We start from the raw sequence: 16,371 nt of genomic DNA, 5'->3' as shown, positions 1-16,371 counted from the left end.
CAGTCGTGCCTGTGGTGGTCGGAGCACTCGGGGCAGTGACCCCTGAACTCGACGAGTGGTTGCAACAGATCCCAGGAACAACATCGGATATCTCGGTCCAGAAAAGCGCAGTGCTGGGAACAGCACGGATACTGCGCAGAACCCTCAAGCTTCTTGACCTCTGGTAGAGGACCCGAGCTGAAATGGGGGACAGACACCACCCATGGTGGGTGAGACGAGGATTTAACTATATATATATATATATACAGTAAAGTCTCGTTATATCGATATCGGATATATCGATAGTCCCGGTTATATCGATACTATTTCTATGCACGCACGGAGAAAATTACATGCAAACAGGGTCGGATATATCGATAGTCCCGGTTATATCGATATTTTTTCGGACTCCCTTGAATATTGATATAACGAGACTTTACTGTATATATATACAGTAAAGTCTCGTTATATCGATATCGGATATATCGATAGTCCCGGTTATATCGATACTATTTCGATGCACGCACGGAGAAAATTACATGCAAACAGGGTCGGATATATCGATAGTCCCGGTTATATCGATATTTTTTTCGGACTCCCTTGAATATCGATATAACGAGACTTTACTGTATATATATTTATAAAAGTACTCCATATTTTATATATGTATATATACATATATACATATACATATGTATATATACACACACACACACATACACACACACGCACACACACACACGCACACACACGCACACACACACACACACACACACACATATATATATATATATATATATATATATATATATATATATATATAGTTCCAAAATTGCACAGCACTCTTTTAAAGTACAATAGAAAATTAGATAAGTGTCACTGTGTATCAGAGATTATAACCGAGTATTGCTCTGCTGCATGTTAGAACTACTTCTTGTTTTGCATCAACATTTTACAATTAATTACATTGAAGTTCAATGTCTACTAGATTAGTAAAAAAATATTGACATAAAACATTTTTTTCATCTCGTCTCTCATGAGAGGTGACAAAAGTATACAAAAGACAAGTAATACAAGATGTTTAAAGGGGCATTTAACTTGTTTGTATTTACCTCCAAATGCTGGCCTCATGGTAAAGTCATGATCATCCACTTTGATGAGATGTTCTGTCTTCATTTTACGAGACTTGGTCACATCTGGAGGCTTCTTTGCGAAAGAGCTAAAAGAAGAGTATGAGGGGCAGATCATGTCACCTACCTTTTACAGAATTAACAATTATAATACATTATTTTTTATTCTTTATTTGAACAGTTACCATAAAATGACAAATAATACAATACCACATACAAATATGGGAAGTCTTTTCTGCATACGCTCTGTTGTTAGAAATATCCATCCAGCCATAGACTGCAACAGCACGACATTCCCGCTGAACAAAGCAGGGTTGTAAAAAATCTCACAGATAGATAGATAGATAGATAGATAGATAGATAGATAGATAGATAGATAGATAGATAGATAGATAGATAGATAGATAGATAGAGAGAGAGAGAGAGAGAGAGAGAGAGAGAGAGAGAGAGAGAGAGAGAGAGAGAGAGAGAGATAGATAGATAGATAGATAGATAGATAGATAGATAGATAGATAGATAGATAGATAGATAGATAGATAGATAGATAGATAGATAGATAGATAGATAGATAGATATTCTTCTCTCTCTCTTTGTGTCTGTGTATGAATGTGTGAAATGAGTTTGAAGAAACAGCTTGTCCTTCACCACAATATGTGATATAGTTCTCCCTCCTCACTTGTATTTGTATACCTTCAGAAAAGGAAACATTTGTGCAAAAATGATTTTTGTATTTTTTTTTAGCATGTCATTGACAAACTTTCTTTTTTACCCTCCAATGAACAATTCAGAATAATACATTACACTGTACAACCATGGCTTGAACACACAGAGAATTGCTCTCTGTGAGAATGCCACCTATCCTATCTGATTTATGTCTGATACTGTCTTGTTCATGTGTACAACTAATTGTTGTGAGGTGGCCGTGCCAGACCTCTGCTTTGATAGGTCCCTGTGCTCATACCCTGCTCTGAAAGATTCATGTGCTGGAGCCCTGCTCTATTAGGTCCCTGCTCTAAGGTTGGGGGAGCAGTAGACCATCAATGTATAAAAATATCAACCCTTCACAGTAGTGCCAAACCATCACATTCTAACAATACATTACAAGAGAGAAATGTGTTAACTACTCACCAAAAAGATAAAAGTAATGCTACTTTCCCAGCAGACTAGGGTAGTTGTATAGTGCTTCTCAACACATTGGATTATGAAGACAACAGGTTAATCAGTTATTCTAACACTCATGAGCAACTAAAAAGGGGCCCTTGCTAGAGATAAAAGAAATAAATTATAGACTGTCTCCAAATGGTAGATTAAGATAAACTAATAGACAAACAGATGTATTTGAGTGGCTGCCTTTCCAGCAGCTCATGTATTTTGTTTTTCTACTTTCATTCCTTTCATCACTTTGCTGCTGTGAAATGTAAATTTCTCCACTGTGAGACTAATAAAGGCATATCCAATCCAATCCAATTTTATATTATACCTGGGAGAGGCCACGCCATGTATCTATGGACTGCCAAAAATACACAAAGAAGGATTCCCCCTCAGACCCATCGTCTGTAGCATTGACTCCTCAACATATAATGTAGCCAAATATTTAAAAAAATATCTTAGCTTCTTGGGTTGGTAACACAGAGCGTCACATAGAGAACACCAGATGGTCTGTCGAGAGGATCAAAGCCCTTAAACTGGAGCCTGAGGAAACATTGCCATCTTATGATGTGACTTATCATTTACATCGGTCCCAACGTCAGAAACAGTCTCAGTGGTGATAACGAGATGGTGTTGGAGGATTCCACTCTGCATGAAAGAACCAAACTTAAACCGGAACATATCTGTCAATTATTGGTAATTTGTCTTAATACAAAATATTTTCAATTTAGAGAGACATTTTACAAAGAAATTCATGGTTGTGCTATGGGTTCACCATTCTCACCCATAGTGGCAAATCTGTACATGGAAGAGATGGAGAAACAGGCCCTCACATCATTCTCGGGGATGAAGCCTAGGCACTGGTTTAGGGAGGTGGATGACACTTTTGTCATAATTAAAAAACAAGAAATTCAATCCTTGTCGACAAGATCACCTCAAGACTGTGGAAACCAAAATCCAATTTACTCGCGAGGACAATTAAGTGAACCAACTAGTCTTTTTGGACTGCAAAGTAATTACAGAAGAGGACAGAGCGCTAAAAATAGAAGGCTTTAGGAAGGCCGCACACACTGACCTGCTTTTTGACTCAAGTCACCCATTGCAACATAGACTAGGAGTTATCAGAACCCACCAGCATAGGGCTGAACAAATACCAACAAGTGTTGAAGGTAAGAAAAAACATGTCAGGAGAGCACTCACAAACTCTGGTTACCCTCAGTGGTCCTTGAACAAATGTCAAAAGAAAACAATAGAGAAAAGGTGAGGAGTAGCAGTACCTTACATACAATACAATACAATACAATACAATACAATACAATACAATACACATATATTGATTTATACAGCACTTTAACAACAGTTGAAGTTGGAAAAAAGCACTTAAGATAGACAGCTACAATATAGAGGAAATACAGCAGTAACAAAGATAGTAGAAAGCACCAGGGAGTACAACCAGACGGGTTTGAGACGGGTTTTAAAGATGGGAAGTGAGGGGGCTTGCCGAATGTTCATTGGCAGGTCATTCTAGAGAGTAGGACCAGCAACAGAAAAGGCTCGACCCCCTCTGAGCTTCCGCTTAGTTTTTGGCACATCGATTAATTAATCTCTGGTCAGCACACCTCAGGTGTCAGGAAGGTGTGTAGGGGTGGATGAGCTTTGAGAGGTAAGGAGGAGCGAGGCCATTTAAAGATTTGAAAACAAATAATAAGATCTTGAAAATAACTAAAATGTAGGCAGTGAAGGGATGCTAAAGTACCGTATTTTCCGCACTATAAGGCGCACCTAAAAGCCTTCATTTTTTAAAAAAGCTGACCATACGCCTTATAATCCGGTGTGCCGTATATATGGATCAATGGATTGAGGTCTCGTAGCTACGGTAAACAGTCGAGATTCCATTTTCACCCATAGAAGAAGTAGTGCGCGGTGCATGCCGGGATATACACAACGGCGTCAACAGAGCATTGAAAGCTAGACTGCTAACTGCGTGGCAGCGGTGGATGCATAAGGCTAACACACGTTCACCAAGACGGGGAGACCTCTGATAGTTTTGTTGACATTCCGTTTAGCGCGAAGCGGCGTCTAGCACCGAATGCATAACGTAACCCCAGCCTCTACTGTAGCATCTTATGAGGTGCGCCGCATATATGGAAAAAGTTGTAAAATACGTCATTCATTGAAGGTGCGCCTTATAATGTGGTGTGTGTTATAGTGCGGAAAATAAAGTAGTGTATATTGCAGGGGTTTCAGAAAAACTACAAAGGTTCCTATGGCAACACAAAATTCCCACGTATTTCAAACCTATAAATACCTTAAGACCAAAACTAGTGAATCCAAAAGATAGGCTGCCAAATGAAAAAAAAGTAATGTAGTTTTTTCTACACAATGTAAAAATGAAGATTGTAAAGAGCAATTTGGGGAAACTAAACAAATAGACAATAAAAATTGACTTCATTAACATTGGAGGGACAATGCTAGTGGGCTACAATCGGCAGTACATCTACACCTAAAAGCAATCAACCATTGTGGTTTAAAGGACCTGAGCTGACAGTGAGCTCGTGCTCACTGTTCCAGCTGCTACAGCATCAGTGGAGCAGTCATTTTCAGCACAAAAGACTGAAAACATACAGTCGGGACGATCAAGGACGACTTTCTTCACTGACAATGATCTTCATTGAGACAGAGACTTGGACTTCATTTATAAGTAAAGGTAACATGAAAATAACGCTTCTTTATTTTTTTTTCTCCGATGCTACAGTTTGTATACAGTATAAACAGAATGCTGACATGACATTTTAAACAAAACGTTAACTGTTGCCAATCAAATGATGAATAAGCTACTCTGTGGAGTTCATATGTTTGTAAATCTGACTGTGATGACGTCAGTGCCTCACCAGCCATGAACCTCACCGCACGTCACTGGTGTCCGGAATATTGTGCAAAAAAAAACTCTTCGAAGGTTCATCGACTCCACCCAGTATTTTGATAACCAAAATCATCATCCTGCATTAACGAACACACAGAGGAAAGAAGGTCACTCTCCTCTAATAGTAGACAAGTTGCTCTATCATGGTACAGACTCAAAGATAAATAGAGTTGGGCTTATCTTGAAATAGGAATGTCTTAAAGTACAAAGGGTATCAGATTGAATGGTGAGTTTGAAGCTATAAATTGAAGTTGTGGTGTTCAATCTTTTTCGTGGGTATGTCCCACAAGTAGAATGTAAGTTGGAGGAGGAGACATTTTGGTTGGACTTTGATGATGTCATACAGGACATTTCTAGAAGTGAGAGATCTGTAATTGGTTGAGACTACAATGGACATGTTGGTGCAGGAAACAAATATGATGAGGAGTTGATGGGCAGATTTAGAGTCCAGATGAGGAACACAGAAGAATAGATGGTGGTTGACTTTGCGAAGGGATGGAAATGGCTATCACAAATACTTTCTTTCAGAAGAGGCAGGAACAAAGGGTGACATTAGAATGGAGGCAGGAGTACACAGGTCGACTACATTTTGTATAGACGGTGCCACCTTAAGGAAATCAGTGACTGCAAACATGGTAAAGACGTGTAGTCGGTTCGGGTGATAAAGGATAGAGACGGCAATGTATTTACAGGTACCAGTAGTGTGATGGCAAGATGGAAAGAGCACTTTGAAGAATTGATTAATCAGAAAATTGAGAAGGAACAAAGAGTAGAGATATGACTGTTGTGGACCAAGACGTAGCAAAGATTAGCAAGGATAAAGTGAAGTGGGCGCTGAAGAGGATGAAGGGTGGAAAGGCACTCGGCCCTGATGATTTACCTATGGAGTATGGAGATGTCCTGGAGAGGAGGCAGTGGTGTTTTTGACTGAGTTGTTCAACAAGATCTTCGATGGTAAGAAGCAGTGACGTGCAGTCAGGGGAGGCAGGTGAGGCACGGCCTCACCTGTCATCATGGAAATATCAAATGAAAAAAATACATTAAACAGTTATATTTATTTAGTGATTTGTACTTTAAAGTTCTTTTCCATTTAACGTCACCATTGTTGAATTTTTTTTTCAAAATCGCTGAATTTTTACATTTACCGTTCAAATACTGAGTAGAGATGAGTGGGGAGGCACCAGCCGGCTGAGCCTCACCATGGATTGCGCAATCACTATGCTAACTGTGCTGACTTGCTCTGCAGTGAGACCGCATTGCTCTCCCTCTGCATATCACTATTAAAGTGTTCAAACACTTTTAGTATATGAACTAAATTTCTACAGTTTAGCTGGTGTATATAATGTAGAGTCACTTTACATTGTAAACACTGTACTACAGTGTTTATTATTATTTTTTTAATAGTGCATTGGTGAGGCCGGGAGTTCTCCTGCCTCATGACAGGAGGCGCTGGTGATTACAGATTTTTCTTGCGCCTCCTTGGGTGCAGAATAATAGAATTAGTGAGAGCAAGCTACAGTAAACAGTTATCACGTGCAACCATCCAGTCATTTTTTCGTGATGCTTGGCCTTATTTTCAGAATGGAGGATTACATATCTAAATTGAAAGAAATAGAGAGACTTTTAGAACTGTTGCACCAATAACTTTCAGTTATTGATGCCTTTCTTCAGAAGGAGCGGCACATGGACTTCATTTATAAGTAAAGGTAACACGATAATCACGTTTTTTTATTCTTTTTTCTATGCTACAGTTTATATAAAGAATGCTGACATGACATTTTAAACAAAACATGTTAACTGTTGCCAATCAAATGGTGAATAAGCTACTTTGTAGAGTTCATGTTTGTAAATCTGACTGTGATGACACCAGCCATGAACCTCACCGCACATCACTGGTAAGAAGATACCTGATGAATGGATGCGAAGTGTACTGGTGCCCATTTTTAAGGACAAGGGAGATATGCAGAGTAGTCATAACTCTTCTTCTTTTCCTGTCGGCTTTTCCCCTCAGGGTTCGCCACAGCGAATCAATGTCCCAATCTATCCCGGTTTTGTACATCCTCTTCTTCTTCACAGCAGCTACCTTCATGTCCTCTTTGACCACATCCATAAACCTCCTCTTCAGTCTTCCTCTCGGTCTCCTGCCTGGCAGTTCAAGGCTCAGCATCCTTCTCCCGATATAGTCACTCTCTCTCCTCTGGACATGTCCAAACCATCTTAGTCTTGCCTCTCTGACTTTCTCTGCAAAGCCTCTAATATGAGTTGTCCCTCTAATGTACTCATTCCTGATCCTATCCAACCCGGTCACTCCCAAAGAAAACCTCAACATCTTCAGCTCTGCTACCTCCAGTTCTGCTTCCTGTGCACAGTAGTCATAACTACAGAGGAATAAAGTTGATGAGCCATAAAATGATACTATGGGAACGAGTATTTGAAGCTAGACAAAGAGCAGAAATTTTCATTTAATAATAATACATTTGATTTATAAGCACCTTTCACAACTTTGAAGGACATTTTACAGTCACATATTTTTTTTTCTGTAGGATTGCAGTGACAGCAATACGCACCAGCGTTCACTAATTTGTGTACAACAGTATGGTTGCATGCCAAAAAAGAGTACGACTGATGCAGTGTTTGCTTTAAAGATGCGGACAGAGTAGTAAGGAGAAGGTCAGAGCAAACTGCATTGTGTCTGTGTAGATCTGGAGAAAGCATACAATAGGGTGCCCAGAGAACTGTGGTCTTACACGAGGAAGTCAGCAGAGACAGAGAGGTATGTCAGAGCAGTGCAGGACATGGACGATGACTGTAAGATAGTTGTGACGTGTGCTGCCGGAGTGATGGAGTAATTCTAGGTTGAGGTGGGACTTCACCAGGGGTCCGCTCTGAGCCCCTTCTTATTCGCTATGGTGATGGACAGGCTGACAAATACTGTGAGACATATCTCCTTGGACGATGATGTTTGCAGATGACATTGTGATCTGGAGTGAGAGCAGAGAAGCCGCCTGGCCACGTGGTGCAAGGACAACAATCTTCGTCTGAATGTGGAGAAGACGAAGGAGATTGTTGTGGACTTCAGGAGAGTGCGCCCCCAGCATGCTCCACTAACCATCGACGGTGCTGCAGTGGAGAGAGTGAGCAGCACCAAGTTCCTGGGAGTGCACATATCCGAAGACCTGTCCTGGAGCCACAACACGGCATCAATGGCCAAGAGATCCCACCAGCGCCTGTACTTCCTCCGCAAGCTCAAAAGAGTTGGAGCCCCGACCCCCATCACGACCTCCTTCTACCGCGGTACCATAGAGAGCATCCTGACCAGCTGTATCACCGTGTGGTACGGCGCCTGCACCGTGTCCTGCCGTAAGACTCTGCAGCGCATCGTGAGGACAGCTGAGAAGATCATCGGTGTCTCTCTCCCCCCCCTTCAGGACATCTACAACACCCGCCTCACCCGCAGAGCCATCCGGATCGCTGGCGATCCCACCCACCCCTCCCACAGCCTCTTCAGCCTGCTGCCATCGGGTCGGAGACTGCGGAGTCTCCGAGCCAAGACCAGCAGGCTCAAGGACAGTTTCTGCCACCAGGCAGTCCGGAGACTCAACTCCCTCCCAGCCCTGCCCAGCCTGCCCCTTCCCACTGCCACACTCACCGAACTCTGAGTACACGCTACATGCTGTACGATCACCCTGAACTCTATTTTTTTCTTCTTTCTCATTTTTTTCTGCAAGACCTCACTTCAACCCTTTCTTGTTGTTCGTTTTTGCATTACTACATTACGTCACTTTATATACGTCACTTCCTCACTTTACATATGTCACTACCTCACTTTACATACGTCACTGCCTCACTTTCCATACGACACTACCTCACTTTACATACAGAAATTACATGTATTGTCTGTTGTCAATTGTATGTCTTTTTTAGCCACGTTATAAGTGCCTTGCATGTCTTGCACGCTGGGTCCGAGAGGACATTAATTTCATCTGTGCTGTTTTCATGCATATTAGCATATTTGACAATAAAGCTGACTTTGACTTTGACTTTGACTTTGAGAACCGGTGAAGGAGAAACTAGAGAGGAATGAAGGTCAGTCGCAGCAAGACAGAATATATGTATGTGAATGAGAGAGACCCAAGTACAAGAGTGATGCTACTGAGAGAAGAGATAAATAAGGTGGAGGATTTTAAGTACTTGTGGTCAGAGGCATGTACAGACTGGCTGGAACGGTGGGACTCAAATGTCAGGTGTGATGTTTGATAGAAGAGTTTCAGCTAAGATGAAAGGAAAGTCATGATTTTTGGACTGGAGACAATGGCAATGAAGAAAGGACAGGAAACAGAGCTAGAAGTAGTAGAGATGAAGAAGTTGAGGTTTTCTTTGGGAACGTCCAGGTTGGACTTCATCTTTTTGTGAAATACTGTACTTGAAATACTTGCCTGCCTCGTGGATGTTGATTTTGCATGTCATCACAACAATCTATGCGACACGCCATGCCCATCACTAGAGCATTATTTGTCTCGCAATTCAGTAATTCACAATTTACAGCAGCAGAATTCGGAGGGAAGAGTGAAGAAAAAGTAAGTATTGCAAAAACAATTTATTGTAAGCAGTCCACAATGCATTATAATTTCGAAAATACGAGCTATAAGTCGATATGTAACTGCATCAATGCTGCATAAGGTGGCTGTGCCATTTAAAATTGGAGCGTGGGGGAGAGTCCGGGTTTTCCGGTGCCACTATTCAGTATAACATATAAAGCAGACAAAAGCCCTCGGGCCAGTTCCGGCCAGTTGGTCTTTTTATGTCGTCCCGCTCATGGTTGCTATACAATTTAAGTTCAAAATGAATTATTGCATTCATTTCTATTGGACTTGTAATGACAGTCATTTCAATGCCTGGTGGTGCAGTTACTCCAAGTTGCAGACATCAAGGGGAGAGAGGCAGACGAAGAGGGAGAACAATCGAGGAAGAAATCTTATCTATCCACAATAAACTGGACTGGACAACAAACACGGATGCCCTAATCAAAAAGGGACAGAGTCGCCTCTTCCTCCTCAGGAAACTGAGGTCTTTTGGAGTTCAGGGGTCACTCCTAAAGACTTTCTATTACTCTGTGGTGGCATCAGCCATCCACTATGGCATTGTCTGCTGGTCAGGCAGCATCACCACCCGGGACAGAAAAAGACTGGAGCGCTTTGTCAAGCGGGCCAGTTCTGTCGTGGGCTGCTCGCTGGACTCTCTAGAGGAGGTGGGCAACAGACGGACGCTAGCTAAACTAAAAGCTATGACGGACAGCCCCTCCCACCCCCTCCTGCCCATCCTGACAGCTCTGGGTAGCTCCTTTAGCCAGAGACTATTACACCCGCGCTGCAAGAAGGAGAGGTACCGCCGCTCGTTCCTACCGACTGCTGTCAGGCTTCACAATTCCCAATGATCACATGTGAAAAAAACAAAAAAAACTGGACACTTGTAAATATGGGTTGTTGCAATATATCTAAATGCATCTCTTGATTCTGCACTATGTACAGTCTTGTTTATAGAACGGTTTTTGCACATCTACATTTGCACAGTATACAGTTGACATTTTTATTTTGTTATGCTTAGAATATCTTGTTTTCTATCCTTTCACTCCCACCCCAACCCCATCCCTCTTCAATTGCTGCTGTGGACTGCAAATTTCCCCATTGCGGGACGAATAAAGGTATTCTGATTCTGATTCTGATTCTGATCCATTGTGGACATCTGTCAAACGGGAATTCCCAAACCCACTAAGAAAAAAAAGATGCTATACACTTTCTACTACTATATTACATTAACAATTGATTCATAACAACGGAAGTTCTGGAAACAACACGCATGCCTGGAGTAGCTATCATTAATCAACAAAAAGCAACATGCAAGTGACTCTTGATTACAGTGAGTTTTACTAGAATTGCAAAAAAAAAAACATTATTAATACATTGATTGCCATGTAGCCCATGGCATCCAAATGAAGTAATGAAGAGAAAGTGATACTGTATGTATTTGATTAAATATAGAGGTAGGCATGAAATATTTGGAAGATTTTTTGGGCTGGAAAATACTGAAATCTGGATACTGAAAAACAAGGAAGTGATTCAAATTGTGGCAATTTCCATGATCAGAGTGAATTGCTTGAACAGTCGAGTAAATGCACATTTCCTGGAATGGTTTTGCTGTTATTGTGTTCAAAGCCCTCTGCAAACTGGGCCGCTAAGAAGTGAAGAGGGGTGTTCCATATGTGAACTATGACATTCGAAGACTTCGGAGCAGCCCATGGCTGGCTTCAAAAGTTTGTTGCATGACATCAGCTGAGCAATGCTGTCTTGTGTGCTGATCAAGGCGAGGTTAGAGACAGTGAGTGGAAAGAAATACCACTATGTCTCTTCGGACATTCATTAAACCGTTCTGGTGGGGTGAGGTTCAATTTGGATCGTTCATACAATAGCCTGCTTAGGCAAAACAGGTTAGGCAACATTCGTAATGCTGATGAGGTGATACCAGGAGTGGGGCAAATAGGCCAGTCGTTAGTCAGGAATGTAGGAACAATCAGTGGGGCCACAGGGAGTGGTCCTCTGCTCCCCCCAACCTGAGAGTAGGGACCTATCATAGCTGTGTCCTGCGCCGCCATGTCTGGACATTAGGGATATATAAATAGGGCCGATACGACCAGTCAGACTTTACGTCTGTGTAAGCTCTCAGTCGTACAGGAGTGGTCCATCGATGAGAAGGTTTCTTCAGCCGTCATCTGTACAAAAGTGAAGGTTTCGGACGTTTCGCCTCCTATCCACGAGACTTCGTCAGCGAACTAAAGTCTGACTGGTCGTATCGGCCCCATTTATATATCCCTAATGTCCAGACCTAGTGGCGCCGGACACAGCTATGATAGGTCCCTACTCTCAGGTTGGGGGGAGCGCGGGACCCCCCCCTGTGGCCCCACTGATTGTTCCTACATTCCTGACTAACGATTGGCCTATTACCCCCACTCCCCCCGGTATCACCTCATCAGCATAACGACCCTCATCAGCATTGCGAAAGTTGCCTAACCTGTTTTGCCTGAGCAGGCTATTGTATGAACGATCCAAATTGAACCTCACACCACCCGACCGGTTTAATGAAGGATTTTGTTGTTTTATAAGAATCGCCTCTTTTACCCCCCTTTCAAACCATCTATGTTCTTTCGCTAAGATTTTAACCTCATTGTCGTCAAATGAGTGGTTAGTAGCTTTTAGGTGCAAATGTACTGCCGATTGAGGCCCACTAGTATTATCCCTGCGATGTTGATAAAGTCTTTTTTTGAGAATTTGTTGAGTCTCCCCAATGTACTGCTCTTTACAATTTTCATTCTTACAATGTATGGAATAAACTACATTACTTTGTTTTTCATTTGGTAGCCTATCTTTTGGATGCACTAATTTTTGCCTTAACGTGTTTATCGGTTTGAAATAAGTAGGAATTTTATGTTGCCAAAGGACTCTTTGTAATTTTTCAGAAACTCCTGCAATGTACGGTACTGCTACTCCTCTCCTTTTAGAATCTTGAGAATTATTGGTTTCGTTCGTTATTCTTTCTTTCTGACATTTGTTGAATGACCACTGAGGGTACCCACAGTTAGTGAGTGCTCTCCTGATATGTTTTGACTCCTTTTCTCTACCTTCAGTGCTAGTTGGTATTAGTTTAGCCCTATGCTGGAGGGTTCTGATAACTCCTAGTTTGTGTTGTAAGGGGTGGTTAGAGTCAAAAACTAAGTATTGGTCAGTGTGCGTAGCCTTCCTAAAGACTTCTGTTTTTAGCGCTCTGTCCTCTTTTATAATTACTTTACAATCCAAGAAGGCTAGTTGGTTCTCTTGAATGTCCTCACGAGTAAATTTAATGTTGAAGTCTACAGAGTTGAGATGATCTGTGAAGGATTGAATTTCTTGTTTCTTAATTATGACAAAAGTATCGTCCACATATCTAAACCAGTGTCGAGGTTTTGTCCCTGGGAAGGATGTGAGGGCCTGTTTCTCCATCTCTTCCATGTAAAGATTAGCCACTATGGGTGAAACTGGTGAGCCCATAGCACAACCATGGATTTGTTTATAAAATTTTTCCCGAAATTGAAAATACGTAGTATTAAGGCAGATTTCTAATAATTGGCAGATGTGATCCGGTTTCAGTTTGGTTCTTTCATGCAAAGAAACATCCGCCAGCAGCCTCGTCCTCACCACTGAGACTGCTGCTGGGGTTGGGACAGATGTAAAGAGAGAAGTCACATCGTATGATGCCAAAGTTTCCTCAGGTTCCAATATGAGGTCTTTGATCCTCTCTACAAACCCTGTGGTGTTGTCTACGTGGTATTCTGTGTTACCAACCAACGGAGCTAAAATAGTTTTTAAATATTTGGCTACATTGTATGTAGAGGAGTCAATGCTACAAACAATGGGTCGGAGGGGGAACCCTTCTTTATGTATTTTTGGCAGGCCATAGATACATGGCGTGGCCTCTCCCGGGTATAATCTAAAATACATCTGTTTATCTATATGTTTTCCTTTCTCTAGCTTTTGGAGACAGTCAATCATTTCTTTCTTGTATCTATTGGAAGGGTCCCTTTTTAGTTGCTCATACGTGTTAGAATCACTGATTAACCTATTTATTTTGTCTTCATAATCCAATGTGTTGAGCAGCACTGTGCATCTGCCCTTGTCTGCTGGCAAAATAGTAATATTTTTGTCTTTTTGTAGAGTAGTTAACGCCTTTCTCTCTTCTAATGTTATGTTGGACGGAGGAAGTTTGGCACTACTGAGAAGAGCTGATATTTTAATGCGTAGATCATCTGCCTCTGCATACGAAAGTTTGTTATTTTTAATAGCCGATTCAGTAGCTGTGATATAATCTATTGTAGGTATCATTTTGGAGCAAAAACTATACCTATCATTTTGGAGCAAAAACTACACTGGTTTAGATATGTGGACGATACTTTTGTCATAATTAAGAAACAAGAAATTCAATCCTTCACAGATCATCTCAACTCTGTAGACTTCAACATTAAATTTACTCGTGAGGACATTCAAGAGAACCAACTAGCCTTCTTGGATTGTAAAGTAATTATAAAAGAGGACAGAGCGCTAAAAACAGAAGTCTTTAGGAAGGCTACGCACACTGACCAATACTTAGTTTTTGACTCTAACCACCCCTTACAACACAAACTAGGAGTTATCAGAACCCTCCAGCATAGGGCTAAACTAATACCAACTAGCACTGAAGGTAGAGAAAAGGAGTCAAAACATATCAGGAGAGCACTCACTAACTGTGGGTACCCTCAGTGGTCATTCAACAAATGTCAGAAAGAAAGAATAACGAACGAAACCAATAATTCTCAAGATTCTAAAAGGAGAGGAGTAGCAGTACCGTACATTGCAGGAGTTTCTGAAAAATTACAAAGAGTCCTTTGGCAACATAAAATTCCTACTTATTTCAAACCGATAAACACGTTAAGGCAAAAATTAGTGCATCCAAAAGATAGGCTACCAAATGAAAAACAAAGTAATGTGGTTTATTCCATACATTGTAAGAATGAAAATTGTAAAGAGCAGTACATTGGGGAGACTCAACAAATTCTCAAAAAAAGACTTTATCAACATCGCAGGGATAATACTAGTGGGCCTCAATCGGCAGTACATTTGCACCTAAAAGCTACTAACCACTCATTTGACGACAATGAGGTTAAAATCGTAGCGAAAGAACATAGATGGTTTGAAAGGGGGGTAAAAGAGGCGATTCTTATAAAACAACAAAATCCTTCATTAAACCGGTCGGGTGGTGTGAGGTTCAATTTGGATCGTTCATACAATAGCCTGCTCAGGCAAAACAGGTTAGGCAACTTTCGCAATGCTGATGAGGGTCGTTATGCTGATGAGGTGATACCGGGGGGAGTGGGGGTAATAGGCCAATCGTTAGTCAGGAATGTAGGAACAATCAGTGGGGCCACAGGGGGGGGTCCCGCGCTCCCCCCAACCTGAGAGTAGGGACCTATCATAGCTGTGTCCGGCGCCACTAGGTCTGGACATTAGGGATATATAAATGGGGCCGATACGACCAGTCAGACTTTAGTTCGCTGACGAAGTCTCGTGGATAGGAGGCGAAACGTCCGAAACCTTCACTTTTGTACAGATGACGGCTGAAGAAACCTTCTCATCGACAGTCAGACTTTAGTTCGCTGACGAAGCCTCTTGTATAGGAGGTGAAGCGTCCGAAACCTTCAAATTTGTACAGATGACGGCTGAAGAAACCTTTTCATCCACCATGTCTCTTACTCGCCTCATTTTGGAGCAAACAGTCCGAACTTTGAATGATTCATTCATTCATTCATTCATTCATTCATTCATTCATTCATTCATTCATTTTCCAATCTGTATTATCCTCACTAGGGTCATGTGGGGTGCTGGAATGAACTGTCCCAGCTATCTTTAGGCATTAGGTGTGGTAACCTTGAACCGATTGCCAGCCAATTGCAGAGTACACACAGACAGACAACCAAAACAATATACAGTAATAAAATAGCAATAATGTAATTATTTTGCACAACCCAATATTTTTCTTTCCGTATTGTTCTTATCGTATTAAACTGCAGCAAAAACTGCCGTAAAAAGACAAGCTGGGCTGCACCATAATTAACACGCTTCTCTGTAGTAAGCAGCTTTTTATGTGTGAACGCTCCACAAACATTACACCAGTGTAAAATATATTGGAACTAACCCATGCAACACCCATGCAAATGTCTGCCATGTGAAAAGCCAAAATCCTGACTTTATAGATAAATCAGTCCAAATTCTTATGTACTTATTATACAACATTTTGGTTACTTACGTTCCATGCTTTTGGGTCTCCACAGTTCCCGTCCATCTCCGCTCCAGATGACGGCATTCTCCCGTTATGAGTAAACACATGAATAGAATCAAAAGTTTCGTAAAATTCGGCATTTTGATGACCCAATAAATACATAGAGAAATAAAAACTGATGAACTCTAGAACTCTCCCTTCATGCATTTCATTCCAAGTGGATTTGGGCACAGCATGACTCTCAGTCGAGGATGGATAAATCCTCATTCATGGCTCTGACTCTCTGCAGTTGCTGAGGAAAAGCATGTGTGCACCTCTTCACCATCTACACTTTTCACACCAGTGTGGGGA

General features: G+C 41.5%; 1 protein-coding gene across 3 annotated transcripts in view; it reads right to left on the bottom strand.

Annotated features, from left to right (window-relative positions):
• gabrr2a (gamma-aminobutyric acid type A receptor subunit rho2a) overlaps positions 1–16,371 on the bottom strand; it is a 58,859-nt gene extending 42,488 nt beyond the window's left edge. Inside the window, exons 1-2 of one of the 3 annotated variants that reach the window (XM_089003780.1) lie at positions 16,048–16,371; positions 1,092–1,198 (exon numbers count right to left, since the gene is read on the bottom strand). In XM_089003780.1, coding sequence (XP_088859906.1) covers positions 1,092–1,198; positions 16,048–16,160 — 220 coding nt within the window. In that variant the 5' untranslated portion in view covers positions 16,161–16,371. The remainder of the gene's footprint in view (positions 1–1,091; positions 1,199–16,047) is intronic. The other 2 variants (XM_089003775.1, XM_089003776.1) reach the window with 2 other exon arrangements.

This window comes from Hippocampus bargibanti, linkage group LG09 (assembly GCF_051943395.1).
Source record: "Hippocampus bargibanti isolate YZ-2025 linkage group LG09, ASM5194339v1, whole genome shotgun sequence".
NCBI classification, from domain to species: Eukaryota; Metazoa; Chordata; class Actinopteri; order Syngnathiformes; family Syngnathidae; genus Hippocampus; species Hippocampus bargibanti.
The sequence above is the reverse complement of the archived record's forward strand: the minus strand, read 5'-3'. Positions and strand labels throughout refer to the sequence as shown.